At 39.3% G+C, this 21,627-nt stretch overlaps 1 protein-coding gene across 2 annotated transcripts; it reads left to right on the top strand.

Moving 5' to 3' along the window:
• Positions 1 to 42: 42 nt before the first annotated feature.
• TATDN3 (TatD DNase domain containing 3) lies at positions 43 to 13,846 on the top strand. 2 transcript variants are annotated; one of them, XM_043924058.1, is made up of 10 exons: positions 43 to 181; positions 1,536 to 1,568; positions 2,481 to 2,554; positions 2,765 to 2,849; positions 5,544 to 5,606; positions 6,515 to 6,624; positions 6,795 to 6,850; positions 8,162 to 8,274; positions 11,123 to 11,200; positions 12,907 to 13,846. In XM_043924058.1, exons 1-10 carry the CDS (start codon positions 116 to 118, stop codon positions 13,048 to 13,050), a joined length of 822 nt encoding a protein of 273 aa, XP_043779993.1. In that variant the 5' UTR covers positions 43 to 115; the 3' UTR covers positions 13,051 to 13,846. The 2 variants fall into 2 exon arrangements, with proteins under 2 accessions (XP_043779993.1, XP_043779992.1); XM_043924057.1 differs by having other exon boundaries at positions 11,120 to 11,200.
• Positions 13,847 to 21,627: the final 7,781 nt, after the last annotated feature.

The following is a 21,627-nucleotide window of genomic DNA, read 5'->3' as shown; positions in this document are numbered from 1 at the left end:
GGCGGGTTCCCCGGGAGGAAGGAGCACCCGTCCGGCCGGAAACTTAGCCCAACGAGGCATTAGCGTTCCGGCTGAGGCTCCGCCGGAGAGTCCACGGGTTTTGGTGGCTGCGAAGATGGGGGCGGTGGGCGTAGGGATGGTGGACTGTCATTGCCACCTCTCCGCCCCGGACTTTGACCACGTACGTGAGGGCGAGGTCGGGCCCGTGGGAGCGGGGCGGCCCCCGTCCTTTACCCTTCGAGTTATCCTCCCGTGGGGCGAAGTTCCACGCGTAATGTCAACGTGCTTTACCTGCTACATTGGAAGCCAGAGGCTAGTATTAGAGAAAGAAGAGGGGGTTCTGTTTTGGCGGACACCTCTCAAGAGGTGACCCTTAAGTTGGGGAAGAAGGACAAAGCGGTGGGTGCATGGTGATGAGGAAAGCAGGCGGGTCGCAGGCCTCCAGACAGGACAGAATTTGGCACGTTCAAACTATCGAAAGGCTGGGTGGCGTCTGATGAGCTAAAAAGAGAGAAGCATAAAATCGCACTGAAGAAGTTTGCATAGGAACGGTGAGGCACGAATTCACATTTTATTAGAATCACAATGGGGATCCTGTAAAATGGTTTGTCGGATGGTAGGGTGGTTGAAAGAGAGAGACATAATCTGATAATCCATCTAAAAACCTTTCTGCTGATGTGTGGGTAAATGGATAGAGGAGAGCAAGGGTTAGAAGTTAGAAAACCGGTTTGGAGGCTTTTGCAGTGTTGAGACTACAGATGATAGAGGTTGCAGGAGAGTTGCAAGGGAGAGAAACAGATGGATTCAGTTATATTTTGGAGATGGATTCTAAAGTACATACTGAGAAGAATTGGATGTGCAGAGAGGGAGAGAAAGAACTTGAGGATGCTGTAGAGAGATGATGGTGCTGTTTACTGAGATGAGGGAAAACAGATTGGAGAAGGCAGAAGGAATAGATTTGTTGGGGAGAAAATAGTTATGCTTGGCAAATGTTGAAACCTGATGTCCATCTGAGTGGAGATGTCATATGGTCATTTTAAAACGTGAATCTTGGGTTCAGGAGAGAATTACAGACTGGAGATAAAAATTGGGGACTCACTAGCATAATGAGTATAGTAACGAGATCACGTAACGGGAAGTACACAGAGAGAAGCCTACGGTCCTGAAATCAGAGGAGAGAGAGCCAGTCGAGGAGGCTGGATAAGTAGCCGATAGCTAGAGAGAAGTATTTGCAGAAGCCAAGAGTAGAAAATATTTGGGGAAGAAAAGAGTAGACAAGTAAGGAGTTTCTAATGCTGCTGAAGGGTAGAGTAGGACAGAGAAGTGTCTTTTATATTTAACAATAACAGTTTCTGTTCCAGTAGAGTGGGAACATAAGCCAGAATTTACTGAAAGAGTAAATGGAAGGTGGGTCAGCTAGGCTCATCACACCACCCTGTTCCTTGCCATCATTGTCGTCTTTATGGTGCCTCAACTGCATTGGTTGATGCATTGGTTGCATCTAAAATAATCATGATTACGTATGTTTATTTTAGGATCTGGATGATGTGCTGGAGAAAGCCAAGAAAGTAAGCCAATAGCTATACATGCTCTTTTTTATTTTCCTACTAATTTTGATCTAAGATAGCTTGAAATTCAGATATAATATGTTGATGTTGCTTCAGTAAAAAAACACATTAACAATAACCAGCATCTATTGTTTGCTATGTGCCAGGCCCTGAACTAAGCCCACTCTGTACATTATCTCATTTAATGTTTCTCAACAATATTCTAAAGGAGCTACTATTTTATAGCCAGCCATTACCTGTTTTATAGATGAGGAAACTAAGGCCTAGATTAACTTGTCCAAAGATGCATCACTAGTAAAGTGATTCAGACTATCTTGTCATGAATCCAGAACTCATGCCCACAGCCACCAGGCATGCCAGCTATATAGAACAGGTTGGTCCGTCTGTCAGTTCTTAAATTAGCCTTATTCTGAAGATCTTGGAAAAATTATAAAAGTTTTCTGAAACATTTTGAGTTGTTTGGGGGAAATTGTTAATTTTTGGAAGCATTTATGAAAGTCATTACAACTAGCATTTTGTGGTCTTCCTTGAAAGTTATAGAAATGGTTGCCATTTTTATTTATAGCCATCTTTCACTACCACAATTTAATTATGAGTGTGGTATTTGGAGTAACATAGACCTAATGATCTTGGGCAAGTTATTTGACTCCATCCAAATGTCTCTTGATCCATACAATGGATTACAGCAATTCCTGTGTCAAAAGGGTGTGCAGATTAAATGGGGTAATATTTATATTCACTGAACATAGTGCCCAAAACACAATAGCTAATTAGTGATAGCCATTATGATTATCTTGATGGAGTGTGAGTGAGCAAGGATAACTAAAAGCACAGAAAACTTTAAATTTTTATTTAACTGTAGTGGATGTATATTGTTTGAGACTCTAACTGTTCTATTCATTTTTGTTTCAGGCCAATGTTATGGCTCTTGTGGTGGTCGCTGAACATTCAGGAGAATTTGAAAAGATTATGCAGCTTTCAGAAAGGTGCTACGTCTCATTAGGAAATAGAATTGCTAATAAGGATGCATTTATGGTGCCATGTTTATAATATCAAAGATCACCCATATTTAAAGAGAATGAGAAGAAAAAAATTACATTAACAGCCTTAAAAAAATCCTTTCCTACTTGTTCTTCAGAGTAACATTGTCTCCTAGTCTAATAATCCTGCTTTCTTAATTCATTCTACATTTTTAGGTATAAGGGGTTTGTCGTGCCATGCTTGGGTGTTCACCCAGTTCAAGGAGTTTCACCAGAAGACCAAAGAAGTGTCACATTAAAGGTAATAGTCTTATAAAACAGGAGCCATAAAAAAACGGTATTACCCTTTGACTCAGTAATCCTCCTCTTTCTGATTTTTATTCTAAAGCAATAATCCAAAAGAAAGAAATTCTATCTTCTTTCACAAAGAGGTTTATTACAGCATTATTTGTAATAGAGAAAAAGTGGGAACAGCCTAGCAGTTCAAAAATAAATAGTTAACTTATACAGTGTTAAATATGATGCTACAGTGTTAAATATAACTTTACAGAAAATGTGGGTTATAAGGTATATGTGCATGAGTGCTAGGTCATTTCAGTTGTGTTCAACTCTTTGTGACCCTATGGACTGTAGCCCGCCAGGCTCCTCTGTCCATGGGATTCTCCAAGCAAGAATCCTGGAGTGGGTTGCCATGCCTTCCTCCAGGGGATCTTCCCCAGCCCAGGGATCAGACCCGCATCTTCTGCGTCTGCTGCATTTTGGGCAGACTGTTTACCCACTGACCCATACATTGGCTCCTGTCCCTCCTTAACCCACTGCACTCATTTCTGTTGAAAGCCTGACCCCTGTTCTAAAGGTTCTAAAGACTAAATATTTTCTTTAATAAAAAATCAATTCTAAAAAAAAAAAAAAAAATCAATTCTAATTATTTTAAATCAGTCAGAATAAATCTCTCCTCTCCCTCCCCTTTGCCTTCCTTTCCTTCTCTCTCCTTCTTCTTTGAACAACATAGTGGAAACATCATAAACTTTGAAGTCAGAGAGACTTGGCCTGCTGCCTCCTGCGATCTATGGCACTTAACTTTGCCAGGTTTCCGTTTCCTCATGTGTGAATCCTGAATAATTATTTGCAGTATTCCCAGTCATAGAGTATAAAGGTATAGAATATTTAAAAACCCCATAATAGAACCATTAGCTATTAAGGAACTTGAGATCTTATGGAGGAAGTAGGAATAGAGCTAAAGTCAGAAATAGACCTATGGATGTCTTTTGAAATATTTTTACATGTATTAAAATGTTAAAGACCACATATATTTATACATATTAGTGATATGAATTAGTATTTCTATTAATAATTTACTATCCTTGACTTGCCAGAAACTTCCAAATTATTTCATGAAGAATTGAAATAGTCTCATTGTAAGTTTGTTTTCCTGTTTTTATAGATAATACATATACCCTCAGAAAGACTTTTTCCCTATATCTGGTCTTCATCCAAATGTGTAATTTCTTTATCTTAAGATTTTCTAAGTGTGCTACATTTCCTGGGTAATGTGTCCAACTTCTCCAGACCCTTTGAGGTCCCAGACACACAGATTAGTTTGAACGTTTGATACAGAAGATCTTTTCCTGACACTGACCTACTCAGCTGTTGTTAGACAGGTAACTAGGGTTATATACGCTTAGCTCCTCTTGACAATATTATTTCTTCTTCATTGAGTCTACTGGAATTGTAAGGCCTTGATTTATCCTCCCTCATCTTCTTTTCTCTCTCTTGAGGCATAATTATAACATCTTCTCCTGTTCTTCAACCATCTGTTTTACCTCCCTTTTCTTAATTCTTCTTTTTCTGATTATTCTCACTAGAAGTACTTTGCCTTTATATACTCTGAGACTGAAATCCTCAAAGTAATTTAAAATATCTAGAAGCAAATTTTCCACATATTTGTTTTTCTCTTGCCTTACAAGAAAACCCTTACAGGGGAAATTCTCTTTTTTTTTTTTTAATTTTTAAAATTTTTTCTTTATTTTTTATTAGTTGGAGGCTAATTACTTTACAATATTGTAGTGGTTTTTGCCATACGTTGACATGAATCAGCCATGGATTTACATGTGTTCCCCATCCCGCTCCCCCCTCCCACCTCCCTCCCCACCCCGTCCCTCTGGGTCTTCCCAGTGCACCAGTTCCCAGCACTTGTCTCATGCATCCAACCTGGACTGACGATCTCTTTCACACTTGATAATATACATGTTTCAATGCTATTCTCTCAGATCATCCCACCCTCGCCTTCTCCCATAGATTCCAAAAGTCTGTTCTATACATCTGTGTCTCTTTTCCTGTCTTGCATATAGGGTTATCTTTACCATCTTTCTAAAGGAAATTCTCTTTAAGTGGAAATAGCGATACGGAAACTAGTAGTACACAGTTACTTCAGTAGTTGACAAACAGCCATATACATGATATTTAGTATTTATATTGTTGAAACTTTAAGACAAAAATAGGGTATGTAGAACTATAAAGATGAAATCAGTGAAAATAGTGGAAAAGATGTTTGGGATTATCACTATTAAAATTCACAAGTCATTCATTCATACCCTAAGAGGAGAATATAACAGTGCACTCCCAGACTCACCAAGGTGACCACCTGGTGGCTTTATTCTTTCTTGCTCAGCTATTCCAGGAAATCCAGATCACTCCTCCTAAATACCAGGTAATGCCTCCTAAACAGAAGGAAGTGTTTAAGTGGGAATCTTCATGAGAAGTAATGTTCTTAAAACTAATTGGGTATGGGACATTTCTGCTCAAATTTCCAGCTAGAATTACTCACCATTATAGAAGGATTACCATTCCTAGTTCCTCAACTGGGTAAAGGCTATGTATGTAAAGGACCCAGCATAGCATAGTGCCTGGCATATAATAGGTGTTGGTACAAAACCTATGAAATTCCTCGCCTTCTATTTGAATGAATTTACTTTTTTTTTTTTTTCCATCACAGGATTTGGATGTAGCTTTGCCCATTATTGAGAATTATAAGGATCAGTTATTGGCAATTGGAGAGGTAAATATCCACTAGCTGATCAAGTGATTTCTAATCCAGACCTCCATGTGATACATGAAAGCAGTCCTTAATTCAGTGTTGGTGATTATAACAGACTTAGATAATTATGTTCACCCTGCTCAACTGAATAGTAACTTGTCAGTACTTCCTCAGTAAGCAAAAGCACTTGGGGATAAAACAATAGAACGCCTCCCCATGGGCTTGTTAATGGAAGAAAACTGCCTTATTAACATTTCAATATACTTTGCTTTTTTTTCTTTTGCTTAAATAAGGGCATCTCTCTGGTTAGTTGAAATAGTATGTACAAGCATACTTTAAATATTAATAGGTTAGAGTTTATAATTTTAAAACCTTTTTATTAAATAATTTACAGTTGTGAAACATTTTATCACTTGGTAATTCCACTTGTAAAGATAAAAGATAAGAGTAACACATTCAGAATATAGCTTATAGCAGTACATGCCAAAATAGCATCAAGGGAGGCAGTCCTTTATAATCATGACTGTCCAGCATGGTGACCACATGCAGCTATTGAGCCCTTGAATTGTGACTGGCACAAACTCATGTGTGCTATCAGGATAAAATGCACAGAGGATTTCAAAGTCTCAGTACCTCAAAAAAAGAATGTAAAATAACTCAATAATTTTACATTGGTTATGTGTTGAGATAATAATATGAATGACTATAATAATATTGATAATGTTTTAGGAATAGTGAATTAAAGTATATTATTAAAATGAATTTCACCGGTCTTGTTAGTGTTTTTAATGTGGCTGCTGGAAACTGTAAAGTTGTGTATGTGGCTTGTGTATATGACTCATATTTCTCTTGGATAGTACTGCTCCATCATCTGTCTTTTGGGATTCATTAAACCATAAACGTGATTCTGTTTTATTTTTCTGTTATAGGTTGGACTGGATTTCTCCCCCAGATTTGCTGTCACTGATGAACAGAAAGAAGAGCAAAGACAAGTCCTAATCAGACAGGTCCAGTTAGCCAAAAGACTAAATTTGCCTTTGTAGGTTAATTGTCATCTTTCTATGTTAATAGTTTTAAAGCACATTATTGATAAATAATGATTCTCCTGAAATGGAGCTCTATTTTTCTCTTTTTCTTAACTACTTTAATAGATCAAAAATAACATGTTCATAGTAAATACTTAAAAGGAATTTTTTTGTTATTAAACAGAAATGTTCACTCACGCTCAGCCGGAAGACCTACCATCAGCCTCTTAAATGAGCAAGGTATGTAGGTTCCTGAGAAAAATGTTCCTAATGTTTAAACTTGACAATTCCAGTCTATGTTCTCATAGAACAAGCCATCTTTATTTCTTTTCTTAAAGGGAAGGGAAAGGGTCATGGGTAGAGATGGAAATCAATTAAGATGGTTTTGCAAGTCAGCCTACTATTTACAAGGTTTTCAGTGTGATTGTAATGTTCATCAGGCCAGGATAAAGCAAATGAAAAATTAGATCAAGTGAAATAAATAAATAAAATTTTTTTTAATTGGATCAAGTAATCTTTAGTGCCTTCATTTAAAAATTAGCAGCTCCAGTTTTTTAAGCAGCTTAACCAGCTGATTGGTGAGAAAGAGGAAAACACACAGCAAAGAAGGGTGATCGCATTGGGGTTAATGTTTTGCCTGTTTTGTAGCTGCTGCTTCAGAAAGTGGCGTTATTCAGATTGTGGCCGTCATACATAAAATGCACTGTCATCTTCACCAGTTGTTCCTAAAGGAAAAACACTTCTCATAGGATTACTTTTCAAAGTTTAAAGTGAAATTTTTAAAATTTCTTCTTACAGTAAGAAATGTAGTTTATTTTGAAACTCGGTGTAGACTCATATAGAAAACTGACAGAAGTTTGAGAAGCAGTACATCTGTATGTATGTGTGTATAGGTATATGTGTGTGTATGTGCATGTGTATGTATGTATTTAATATAAGCACACGCTGGCCAGTCATGACCCACAAAGTTGATTTCATAACTCACAGTTGTAACCCACTAAATGTCACACCTGCCATTTGAAAAAACAATATCAAATAGTGAGGTAAACGTAATTGCCTACAACTTGAAAGCATTGTACTTTTCAGTGGGGAGTACTGAATTCCTTGGGATCACTGAGAGCATGATTTTTATGGAGGCTGAGCAGCCTTGCTTTGAGAACTGGAAGTAGTTTTTGGGAAACCTACTCTGGCTGTTGAATTTGTGAATCATTCAATTCCTCATTTCCAGTAGCATCCTTCTTAAGGACAGTTTGACCACTTAAAAACCTGTTAGGAACAATAATTTGAGAGTTCACAAACTTCAAGAAGGTTTGGTATGAGAAGTTTAAATAATTGTTTAAAATTTGTTTCAATTTTATTTACTTATTCTGCAGATTAAGAATTTACTATATTTTTATTCTACTGGTTGAACACTGTACGTTTATCTACCCTTTAGAAACCACAGAACCTTCTAGTGACCAACATTTACTTAAAATCTGTGTTGTTCAATTTGATTAGTGGGAAAACCTTTCATTAAGGAAATAAAATGAACTCTGATTTAATTTTTGAGAGGTGCTGACAAAGTGTTGCTGCATGCGTTTGATGGTCGGCCATCTGTCGCCATGGAAGGAGTAAAGGCTGGGTACTTCTTCTCAATTCCTCCTTCTATCCTAAGAAGTGGGCAGGTAAAATCTTTCATTAAGTTTCGTTCTACACTTCGTGAAATAGCACTTTAAAATATGAACTTTTACTTTGCTGTCGTGAACTTTTACTGTTCAGTACTGTTTACGTTACTGTACTGTTGTGTACTGTTCTGGTTTCATTACAAAAGTTAATCTTAGGTCCCTACCTCATACTTACATCAAGAGTAACTCATAAATGGATCAGAGACCTAAATGTAAGAGCTGAAATTACAAAACTTTTAGAAGAAAACAGATCTAAATCTTTGTGACCATAGATTAGGCAGTGGTTTTCTTTGCCATGACACCAAAAGCACTAACAACCAAAGAAAAAAATAGATAAATTGGATCCACACACAAAAAATTGGGCAGCTCATGCTCAAAAGACCTTCCCTGATAGCTTTCAGAAAAGTGTTTTAAAGGCTGCGTGAGGGAGAAGGCTGCAGGGCATGTGATCAGCTTGTGCTCAGTTCTCAAATTGGCTGACATCAAGATAAAGTTTTAAGCATCATCAGTCAGTCTTCTGGTTTCAAATGGTCTGAGATCTACATGCTTGAGGTCAGCAGTTTTCATCTGGTGACGGTCTGCTTCCTGTAAAAACAACTTTGGAATGTGTGTCAGACCTCCGTCTGTATCTTTCAGGGAACTGGAAATTTGGTGACTCTCCTGTATGACTGATTTGTAGTCTAAGTTGTTACCAGTTTTCCTTATCATTAACTCTTGAACCACCTTTTGAGACTCAGGGGAGGCCTGGAAGACTAAAGTTGAAGCACTTTATTTCAAAATACTGGGACACTGGACTTTATTTTCAGGTGGAATGTTCTAGAGTTTCAGGTGGGATGTTCTAGAAATAGGTCAAGTTAATTAATAGTCCAAAATTATTTTTTATTTACCAATTTAGCTTAGTTTTGTTTTTTTTAATTTTTATTGAAGTATAGTTGATCCAAGATTATTTTTATTTTTCCTACTTTTATCATTCATGGAAAATTTCTTATTTAGTAGTACTTTTTAGCAGTGGTATTTCTTTTTCAAAACTAAAATGCTATTATTTTTTCTAAGTTTAAAAATAATATTTGTGCATTATAGAAAATTGAGGCACTTCAGAAAAAGACAAATTTCAGGTCAACCCAACCCATCCTACCACTGAGACAATCATTGTTAACATCTGATTCATATAAAATATGAAGATGTCATATCCTTTTTGTTTTGTTTTGAGTTAGCTTCATGGGTACTTTTTCTATCTATAAACATAGACCTATTTCTTCTTTAAAATGATTATATAATATTTTACAATCTGGATGTACTGTAATTTAGTTAAGTGAAAGTGAAGTCGCTCAGTCGTGTCCGACTCTTTGCGACCCCATGGACTGTAGCCCACCAGACTCCTCCGTCCATGGGATTTTCCAGGCAAGAATACTGGAGTGGGTTGCCATTTCCTTCTCCAGGGGATCTTCCCCACCCACGAATCAAACCCGGATCTCGTGCGTTGTAGACAGACACTTTACCGTCTGAGCCACCAGGGAAATTTAATTTAATTAAGCATTACCTTAAGTAAAGGTTACGTTGCTTCTAGTTTTCACTGTTAAAAACAGCACTTCAGTGAATAGCTTTGTCCGTCCACAGTTGTTCACATAACTTTTGCAGTTACTGTGTATAAATGGAACCATTAAGAAAAAGGGTATGTATTTTTAAATATGTGGTTAAATTGTCACATTTCCTTTGAGGAAGTTTATACCAGTTTAATTTTTGTCTGCCAGCAGTGCATGAGCATACCTGTGCTTTTGAAATTTTACTCTTTTTTTTGGCTGTGCTGGGTCTTCGTTGCTGTGCTGGCTTTTCTCTGGTTGTGAGCAGGGGACTTCTCTTTGTTACAGTGTGTGGGCTCCCCCTCGCGGGGCTTGTCTTGTTGGGGAGCACAGGCTTTAGGGTGTGCGGGCTCAGTAGTTGCAGGTCCCAGGCCCTAGAGCGCAGGCTCCTAGTTGTGGTGGGCGGGCTGAGTTGCTCCTTGGATGTGGGGTCCTACTGGACCAGGGATCGAACCATGTCTTCTGCATTGGCAGGTGGTTCTTTGCCACTGAGCCACCAGGGAAGCCCTGAAATTTTTACTCTTAAAATAATTTATTTTATCATTGTTCCACTCTGCATCATGTATCACCTTTCCATTTTTTAACCTTAAAAAGTGCAGAGGCAACAAGAGAATTGCTCGTGGTGTAAAACTCACTGAGTTAATTGAAGTCCTTATAATCCAGGCAAGATCATAAACAGAATATAAAACCATCTATTTCCTAATCTAAAATTCAAAATATGCATATGAACTTGGATTTATAAACATAAAACCTTCACTGCCTTAGAGTGAATACCAGGAGGAAACCCTGAGTATGGTAGCGGTGGAGAAGCAACAGACATCTCTTCTGTGGATCTTTCAGTGAGCATGTGATACCAGATGTTTGGTTCTTGCTGGATGTACCTCATTTTTCGCTCTTGGTTACTACTCTTGGAGTCCCTAGAGGCTTCAGATAATTTTTGACAAACTATGTAGTGTTGTTTTTTTTTTTTGCCACACTGCAGTGCTTATGAAATCTTAGTTTTTCATCCAGGGATCAAACCTGGGCCCCCTGCAGTGGAAGCACAGAGTTCTAACAACTGGACCACCAGAGAATTCCCAAAAATGTTTCTTTTTAAATCTGTTAGCGCAGAATGGTGAGAACATAGTGGACATTTATTAGTTGAATATTCAGGCATGAATTTTAGATTCTTGCAGAGTAGAATGCATTGACAGGTAGGTTTAATGCTCCTTATTTAATCTTTACTTCTCATGATTTAAACTTACTAGCTTTCTCTTTTCTCTAAGAAGCAGAAACTTGTGAAACAGTTGCCTTTAACTTCAATTTGCTTAGAAACGGATTCCCCTGCGCTGGGACCAGAAAAACAGGTAAATGATTTCCTATTTCTACATTATTTAGTGTATCTTTCATTTGAAATATTTTCGATTTAGCTGTGTTTCTCATTACAGTGTAAATACAATGGAATTTTACTTTAGTGCTAAGTTGAAAGGTTATATTGACTTAAATTTCATCAGGTCTTTTCCAAATATGGCTGTAGTGCTCCAAAGAATATTATTTGCTATGGGTCACAACCTAATTTATGTAATATTGAAATCTAGGCCAGTATAGTAGAAAAGCTTAGTGTCTACACCTGAAACTACCACCACAGATTGCTCATGTTGAAACCTCAATTGGGCTGTTTACTAGCTGTTTAGGATCCCTTCTTATCTGTAAAAAAGGGATGGTAATAATCATAGTACCTATCTCACAGAGTTATTTTGAGGATTAAATGAGAAATTCCATGAAAAACTTAGAACAAAACCTTGCCTATGATAAGCACTAAATAAATGCAAGTTCTTATGCCCTTCCACACTTTTTTCCCCACACTTTTTTATATCCATATATGTACACATAATATATTTCTCATAAAAATAGAATTAGCCTTAACACATCATCTCATATCTTGTTTTTATGTGGTGAACATGTGTGTTCGTCAATAAATAAACACTTTTCCTCATTCTGGTTAATAACTATATAAATTTTAGCGTGTGAGTATATTTAACTGGATATTGCCATGTAGGTTGTTTGTTTCCAACATAGTACAGTTGACTCTTGAATAGTGAAGTGGTTGGGGTACTGACGCCTTCTCCAGCCCTGCTCCATACCGTGGAAAGTCCTCATCTATCTGCCCTCCATGTCTTTAGTTTTACATCACTGGATCCAGCCCTCGTTCACATGGTACTGCATCCACAGATTCAACCCAAGTTTGGATTGTACAGTACTGTAATTTTTATTGAAAAAAACCTATGTATAAGTGGACCCACCCAGTTCAAATCGTGTTGTTAACAATATAAAGAATGTCCTTGAACCTAAATCTGGGTGTATGTTTTTCATTGTTTTTTTAGCAGCCTATATTATCAAGGTTATTTTTTTTTTTACTCTTAACAGTTATCTTATTCCTCTGAACAGTATCATCCTGAGTAAATAATAATAACAGTAATATATTTCATCATCTCTAAATGCCAGTGATTGTAGATGTACCACTATTTTGTGACCCTTAAGGGAAAAAACACTACCAATTATACTTCGACATGCCATTGAATGTCAATAAAATATTTACCAGTTTCAGAGACATTAAGATAGGGGAGAAATGCGTCGTAGAATGTGAAATATGGGTGCATAATCTATTTACTCCTGAGACACACGATGGTATCACTTGAATCACACCACTGCGGCCTGTGGTGGGTAGTGGCCACGCAGCAGAACACAGCCTTTACAAGCACTTGCCTGAGGAGCAGGTCCCCCAGTGTCCACTGTGCAGACTGCGTTGCGTGCTAGGTTCTGGGACCTCAGCGGTTAACACCCTGCCCTAGGGTATTGTGAGCCCTGTGTTTCAAGAGCAACATAGCCTTACAGTCAGTGTTGTAGCCCTAGCTTTCAGGCTGAAGTTCAGGGCCTTCTCCCCACCCCCATTTAAAAAAAAAAGAACCCATGAGTTGTTAGCTACTCATTTTCATCTCTTTTATCCACAGTCTCCAAGGATTGCTTCCGTCAAGTGTCACGGTTGACTCAGTGTCTCTTTGTTCTGTTTCAGGTACGGAACGAGCCCCGGAACATTTCCATTTCAGCAGAATATATTGCCCAGGTGAAAGGGGTCTCAGTGGAAGAAGTTATAGATGTGACAACACAGAACGCGTTGAAACTGTTTCCCAAGCTTCAGCGGCTGCTCCCAAAATAGCCTCTGAACCAAACCACCTGCAGAGGGCAGTGTTTGAGAAAAATAAGTGTCCTGACGCGTCTCAACTGGAGAAGCCACCGGAGAAGTATCAAGATGGGGAAGATTATAATTTTAGAGAGAAGTTTCTCTCAGAAGGAAAACTGGGCTTAGATCCTGAAACCCTGGGTTCAAATTCTACCTTGCACAGCTTTTCATTTCATGAACTCATAGCAGGAGATGGGGAACACTGCTGCCTCTTACTTTGCCCGTTAAGAGCAACCACCCAATGAACTGAAACCGTTTCTTCTGGCGAGGGTGGCTCCCACAGATAAGAAATCAGCGCTACTGTGATGGCATGGAACAGGCCACAGTTTGATTCTCTACCACCTCTTTGATTTCCCAAAGGATTTATCCAGTGACAGGAGAGTAGCTAGTTTCTTCTCCTGTCAAAATCCTGTCTTTTCTGGGTTTGCAAAACTGAACTTTGCATTTTGAATTCTCTAAGGGAAAAATGATCAAGGTTTTTATATTGATCTTATATATTGATTCTGACTTGTGAAGCCAGTGGTTTGTACAATCATCATTAAACACCAAGCCCCAAAGTTTAGTTACTTGATTTTAAGTTCCAGTCTGAATTTTTTCACCTGTTCAAAATGTAACTTCATTAAAAATGTATCTGACATTTTTGCATGCAGTAATATTTTACATTCTTAAGTTTTGAAAATCTCAGGAGTGAAGAGAATCTTGTACATAGTGGTGATGGTAGCACAACAATATGAATATGCTTAATGCCAATAAACTATACTGGTAAAAATTATTAAGATGGTAAATTTTGTTATGGGTACTTTGCTACAATTTAAAAAAAAAATCTTAAATGTAGTTTATAAAGTATTGTGATTCATACCAAACCCTGAGTATTTAATTTTGTTAAATTTTATAAGCAGCAAACACTGGAAAAAGTACCTGCCAGAGAAACAACTTCCTAAAATCAAAGAGATTTTACATAATCTTCAATATTTTGAAATGAATTCATTTATGGAGGCGTGAGGGTAAAGGGTCCCCAATCAAGTTAGACCATCTTAAGAAGCAGAACAGGACCCTTTATGAGATATTCAGTCACTCATCACCATGATGACAGATGAAATTCCTACATTTAGTGGGAGGTTGTGTTAAAACTGGGTTTCTGAGTTCTGTTTTAGCTCTCTCTCTTTTGCCCGTTTCCTACCGCCGTCTGCTCACAATCCCTTTGTCAAACGTCTTCTCACCTTTAAATCCTTCAACATCCAACTTACATGACTTTAGCCCACGCAGTCACCCCAAGCAGACGTGTCTTTGCCCTCTAAACTGTGTAGCCGTTTTCTTCATTTATTCGTCGGTTTCTTTCATCTGTTACACAAATAGTTACTGAGCTCTTCCTACAGGTTGCCCACTAGTCTTAGGTCAGTAGGCTACAGAGAAAAACGGGACAGTTCTTGTCTTCAGCTCTCAGTAAAGATTGACAAGTGGACAAATTTTGAAGCAATGTGAGAAGTAACTATAATGAAAAATGAAATGCTATGAAAACCAGTCTGATGACATTTAACACGTGAATCCTTTTTATTAGGGTTACTTTATGTTTTTTACCTCCAGAGATTGTAAACCTTTTGACGGCAAACTATTTTTGTCTTTGCATCTTCTACGTGTCCCGAAGCAAGGTTTGCAATATCATATGTTCTCACATACTTATTTTAAATAAGTGAACAGAGATGGTCAACGAGAGGGCGGGATGGCAGCATAGGAAGACTCGGAGCTTACCTCCTCTCAAAGGCACACAGATTACAACTATTCACAGAGCAAGTATTGAGGAGAAAGACCAGAAGACTAGCAGAAAAGATTGTCTACAACTAAAGATATAAAGAAGGAGCACAATGAGACAGGAAGGGCGGAGACATGGTATCATCAAGACCCATACACCCAGGTGGGCAATTCACAAATGAGAGTTGATTACAACTGCAGAGGTTCTTCTCAAGGGATAAGGGGTCTGAGCCCTACATCAAGCCCCCCAGGCCCGGGGTTCCTCCACCAAGAAGATGAGCTCCCAAAGTGTTTGGTTTTGAAGGCCAGGGTGGCTTACTTTCTGGAAACCCAGGGGTCTGTGGGTAATAGAGACTTCACTTTTAAAGGGCGCACACACAATCTCACACACCAGGACCCAGGGCAGAAGCAGTGGTTTGAAGGGAGCCTGGGTCAGACCTCTCTGCTGACCTTGAAGAGCCTCCCAGAGAGGCAGGAGGCAACTGGAGCCCACTCTGGGGACATAGGAACTGGCAGCAGCAGGTTTTAGAGAGCTGCTTCTACCTGGTGGACAGTGGTACCGGCAAGTGCCAGTTTGGAATCCTCCTTCAAGTTCATTAGCACCAGAACCTGGTCCTGCCTACCAGCCCGTCTGCCCCAGTACCAGGACACCTCAGCCCTGAGAAGCAGCTCGGGGGAGACACAGCCCCACCCATCAGAAGGCCTGATGTCTTAAGACCCCTTGAACCCACAGTGACCCTGGGACCCAGCCCTGCCCACCAGGACACCAACACCAGCCTCATCCACTGGTGGGCAAGCACCAGCCTCACGATCACCTGGGCTGAAGCCCAGCCCCGTCCATCAGCAAACCAGCTTACCAACCATGAGACCCCCCAGGGCCCTGAAGCCAGAGGTCCCGGGACACAGCTCCTCTCAGCAGTTGGCCAGCACTAGACCCAGGACCCCCGCAGCCCCATAACCTGCCATGTGAGGACCCAGCCCACACCAGCAGGCTGACACCAGCTCAGAGACACCTTGGGACCCCTCAGTCAGCCGCTCCAAGGTTTAGTCCTACTCACCAGCGGGTCAGCACCAGCTTTGGGACACCATGGGACCCACAAGCAGCCATGTGGGTGGGTGGAAGCAGCCCCACCCACCAGCAGGCTGACACTAAATCAGGGAACCCCAGCCCCACCACCAGCAATCCCAGAACCTGGCTCCACTGACCAGTGGTCCTGAGACCCCCCAGGACTCCGCAGCGAGCCCCTCACAGCCTGGTCCTGCTCACTAACACCTAGCAGCCTCTACACAAGGCAGGGCCTGGCAGCCGACCAGACCAGGGGCCAGCCACACCTTACCGTAGCTTCCACAGTACTCAACTTCCCATAACAGAAGGACCCACACAGTCCACAGAGGGGGCACCCCTAAAGCACATAGCTCTGGTGACCAGAAGGGATTGAGCAGCAGCTATGAAAGGCGAATTTTCCAAAGTTAGGAAATGGAACCAATATACCGAATACACAGGAGGAAAAAAAACCCAGCAAGTTAGGCAAAAGAAGGTAACAGAGGAATATGTTCCAAAAGAGCAAGATGAAACCCCAAGAGAGCCAAGTGAAATGGAGATGGGTCATCTACCTGATGAGAAGTTCAAGGTAATGATCATAAAGATGTTCAAAGAACCCAGGAGAGGATTATAGGAACAGAAAGAGAGATTCGAGGTTTTTAACAAAGAGTTAGAAAATGTAACAAAGAATCAAATAGAGATGAAGAATACAATAACTGAGATGAAAATGCATTAGAAGCAATCAACAGTAGATTAAATGATATGGAGGAAGGAATCAGTGAGCTAGAAGACAGAGTGGAAATCACTGACACTGACCAGAAAAACGAATAAAAAGAAATGAGGACAGTTCAAGAGACCACTGGAACAACATCACGTGTACTAACATTCACATTCCAGGGGTCCCAGAATGAGAAGAGAGAGAGTAAAGATCATATTTGAAGACATAATAGCAAAAATCTTCCCTAACTTCAGAAAGGAAACATTTAGCCAGGTCCAGGAAGCACAGAGTCTCAAACAAGACCAACCCAAACAGGACCACACTAAGACACATTGTAATTAAAATGACAAAAATTAAAATATTAAAAGCTGCAAGGAAAAATCTACAAGTTACATGCTACAAGAGAATTCCCATAAAGATATCAGCTGACTTTTTACCAGAAACTTTTGATCCCTGGTTTGGGATGATCCCCTGGAGAAGGGAATGGCTACCCACTCCAGTATTCTCACCTGGAGAATGCCATGGACAGAGGAGCCTGGTAGGCTACAGTCCATGGGGTTGCGAAGAATCAGACATGACTGAGTAACTAACACGTCTGGAGGCCAGAAGGGAGTGGCATGATATATTCAAAAGAATGAAAGGAAAAGTCCTATAACCAAAAAGACCCTACCCGGCAAGTGTTTCATTCAGATTTGACAGATCAAAAGTTTTACAGACAAGTGAAAGCTGAAAGAGTTCAGAAACAGCAAACCAGCTTTACAAGAAACGCTAAAGGGACTTCTCTAAGTGAAAAAGAAAAGGCCACAACTAGGAACATGAAAGTTACAAGAGGAAAAAGCTCATTGGTAAAGGCAAGTATGCAGTAACAGTGGTATATCAACCACTTATAAAGGAAGATTAGAAGACAGAAATACTAAAATTATCTACATACGCAACAGTTAAGGGATACGCAAAACAAAAAGATATAAAATATGATGTCAAAAACAGTAAACACTGGGGAAGTGGTGTTACAATTCTGGATTGTTAAAATGAACTTGAACTTAAGAAATCCACAAATTACAACAATTACATTCAGAGATTGCTATATATAAACCTCATCATAACCACAAACCAAAAATCTATAATAGACACACACCAAAAAAGAGAAAGAAAAACAGATAATAAAAAAGAAGAAGATATTAAGAAAAGAGAAAGGAATCCAAACATAACAATAAATGTAGTCATCAAGTCACAAGGGAAGAAAGACTGCATAATTTCACTCTTATGTGGAATCTTAAAAAAAAAAAATCAACAGACATAATAAAACAGAAACAGTTCTAGATACAGAGAACAAACAGGTGGTTGCCAGAAGGGGGTTGAGGGAAGGAAAAAAACAAATTTGAGAGATTAAGAGGTACAACTTCTAATTGCAAAATAAATGAGTCACGGGTATGAGATGTACAGTGTGGGGAATATAGTCAGTAACTGCAATATCTTTGCATTGTGGCGTATCATAACTAGGCAATCATGGTGATCAGTTTGAAATGTATAGACGTCACTGTGTGTAATAGGAACCGAAATAGTGTTGGAGGTCAATTATACTTTAAAAACAAACAAACTCACAAAAAGAGATTGTATTTGTGCCTGAAGGTGGGTGTGGGGGAAGGCCGAAGTGAAGGTACAAAGTTCCAGTTGTAAGACAACTAAGTACTAGAGATGTAATGTATAACATGATAAATTTAATTAACACTATTGTGTGTTATACATATGTTAGTCTTTTAGTAAATCCTAAAAGTTCTCATCACAAGAAAAAATGTTTTTCTGTTTAATTTGTGTCTATGAAATGATGGATGTTCACTGAACTTACTGTGATAATCTTTTCACGATGTACGTAGCTCATTATGCTGTAACCTTCAACTTAGTGCTAAATGTCAGTGGTATCTCAATAAAGCTAGAAGAAATGAATAAATAAGAGGAATGGAGGCAGTAAGTCCAACTGATGGCAGTTGAGAAGTCAATATTTTATCTTTCAATCTACTCTTTGAAATGGATATTGAATATTAAATACCTCTTCACTGGTTTGATTTTTTTAAATATGCTTATTATTCTCCTCCTAACCTATAAATGCATTAACTGCTACGCAAATATTTTTTAATGTTAAATCTTTTGAAAAATAGGAGTGAACTCTCTTGGTCTGGAAAGGCAAGTCTTTGTTTTATCCAGGAGCTGTTCCCCAGCTGAAACGTAAAAAGAGCTTTTGCCCTCTATGTATATGGTGACCTGCCATACTGGAGGAAGCATTTCTTACTCCAGCTGTCATCTTTTTTTATTCTAGTAAAAAACAGATGGAATAGTATCATTCTTTAAATAAGAAAAACATCAGTCCTTTTCTTTCATTCTGATGCAACCAAGAGTTCCCATTATCACTTTGGAGTTCAGTCTCCCTCCTGCTCACTACTTGTCTGTCATTGTCCTCCTCTTTACTGTTGCTATTGCATGTTTTCTTCCCCTCTCTCAGATCCCTCTTCTAAACTAAACATAAAGAAGAATCCTGTTTTTGCATGGTTGAGCTACAGTCATACTTCAAAGTTTAATTCCTGCTTTGCCCTTTCTTGCCCTTTTCATGCTTTTGATTGAAGACTTCAAAGCAGCTTATTGTGAACTGACATTTCATTTACAAGATCTGAGTAACTTAAAAAGGGTTTCCAGAGACTGGTTCTATGCTTTTTAGAGCTTAGCTTTTCATGAATATGCAAATCTCACTGTCTTTTTTATTTAATTTATTTATTTAAATTTTTGACCATGCCATATGGCTTGCAGGATCTCAGGTCGCCATCAGGGACTGAACCCGAGCCAAGGTTGTGAAAGCCCAGAATCCTAACCACGAGCCACCAGGCAACTCCCTCACTGTCCTTTTAAAATTATGACCAAGTTTGTGCTAAAATTACAAAGTCAGTCAAAAATATAGTATGGGAAAAGACTAGATAATTCAGGGATTATCAACGTTACAAGTTTAAACATGGAATGACTTCCATTCCAGCTCTTTTTTTCATATATCACAAGAAAAACATCCTAATACTTCTTATCCCCCTTCTTGTTTAGTCTCTAAGCTGCCTCCAACTCTTCTGTGACCCCATGGACTGTAGTCTGCCAGGCTCGTCTGTCCATGGGATTTCCCAGGCAAGAATACTGGAGTGGGTTGCCGTTTCCTTCTCCAGGGGATTTTCCCTGCTGAGAGGTCTAACCCATGTCTCCTGCATTGACAGGTGGATTCTTTACCACTGAGCCAGCTGAGAAGCCCCCTCATCCCCCTTATCTTTGCCTAATTCCAAAACAAGCATATCTTTAAAAAAAAAAAAAAAGATGACTTCTTTGGTGAGCATCTCAATTCAAGTAATTCATGAATAACCTGAGTGGTATTTATACCTTGGGTGTTAAAAATGGTGTAAATTACTTCTCATTTCCCAGTTCAGTTACTTAATGTATTAGAGAACCATGCATAGCATGTAAGGACAGTAAGTGTTAGAAGTCCAATATCTTCAGTACAGGAATTTTATGTGGATTACTTCTAAAGTCCAAGTAATTTAAATAAATTGTGTAAATTCTTGCAGCTAATGTGTGACACATGTAGATTTATAATCCCCTGACTTCCATTTTAGCACTTTCTTTCAAGTATCACAAAGCCTCTCAACCTGATGATCGCTGTTGGCTTGCGTGCTTAGTCACTTCAGTTGTGTCCAACTCTTGGCGACCCCATGGACTCTAGTCCACCAGGCTCCTCTGAACATGGTATTCTTCAGGCAAGAGTACTGGAGTGGGTTGCCATTCCCTTCTCCAGGGGTTCTTCCTGACCCAGGGATCAAGCCCACGTCTCTTGCATCTCCTGCATTGGCAGGTAGGGGTTCTTGAGTTTAGCCATTATTATATATCTATTTTTTGTATCCACCTTCTAATTTGTTTTCTTCATAGACACTAGTAAAATAGCTTTTTATAATGAGAGTTTTGTAAAAACTTACCAATTTAGAAGTTTCTCCAGTTTCAAGGATCCACTGTCTAGCCACTGATGAGTCGCATGTTAGCAACTCAAAGCATAAAATTCAAGATGTGTCCCCACAAGAGAGTACAAAGGATGCAGCCTTCACAAGAGCCAGAAAGTTTACTCGTCAAAATAGTTTAAGTAAAGACCTTCATTGTATTTGTTCAGTCACCCAGTCGTTTCTGACTCTTTGTGACCCCATTATATAGACAGGCACAACAAAGGTTGAGATGACAAAGCCTCTTATGGTCAGGGACCATTTGTGACAAATTTGCAGGCACAGCCAAATGAAACAGCTACTCAGAATCCCAGGCTATTTGACTGGCTGCCAAATGTATATCATATGTATATATTCTGAATGGCAGAGATCAAGCTCTCAAAACACAATAAAAATGCCTAAAATCAGGTAGAAAAATTTACATTTCAAAGGACCAGGGAGAGAAACACAAGTTTCTCCTGGAAAGCCTTTTGTTTCTTTAAGGTCAAAATTCTGAAAATGTGTTTTATCCAATTAGCTTTCTCTAACCAGTTTTGGACAGAGTCCATTTTCAGGGTGAGATTTCCTTTAACTCTCAATTAAGCAATAACTTGTAAGTATAAATTCTGTATGTATATAAATCATAGTAGTGGTAGTGTTAGTCGTTCAGTCATATCCGACTCTACGATCCCATGGACTATAGCCTGCCAGGCTTCTTTGTCCATGGCATTCTCCAGGCAAGAAAACTGGAGTGGACTGCCATTCCCTTCTACAGAGGATCTTCCTGACCCAGAGATCAAACCCGGGTCTCCTGCATTTGCAGGCAGATTCTGGGAAGACCCTATATTAACCGGCAGTTCAGTTCAGTCGCTCAGTCTGTCCGACTCTTTGCGACCCCATGGACTGCAGCACACCAGGCTTCCTTGTCCATCACCATCTCCCAGAGTTTGCTCAAACTCATGTCCATCGAGTCAGTGATGCCATCCAACCATCTCATCCTCTGTCATCCCCCTTCAATCTTTCCTAGCATCAGGGTCTTTTCAAATGAGTCA

This window comes from Cervus elaphus, chromosome 14 (genome assembly GCF_910594005.1).
Source record: "Cervus elaphus chromosome 14, mCerEla1.1, whole genome shotgun sequence".
Classification (NCBI taxonomy): domain Eukaryota; kingdom Metazoa; phylum Chordata; class Mammalia; order Artiodactyla; family Cervidae; genus Cervus; species Cervus elaphus.
This window is presented reverse-complemented; position numbering and strand designations above follow the sequence as displayed.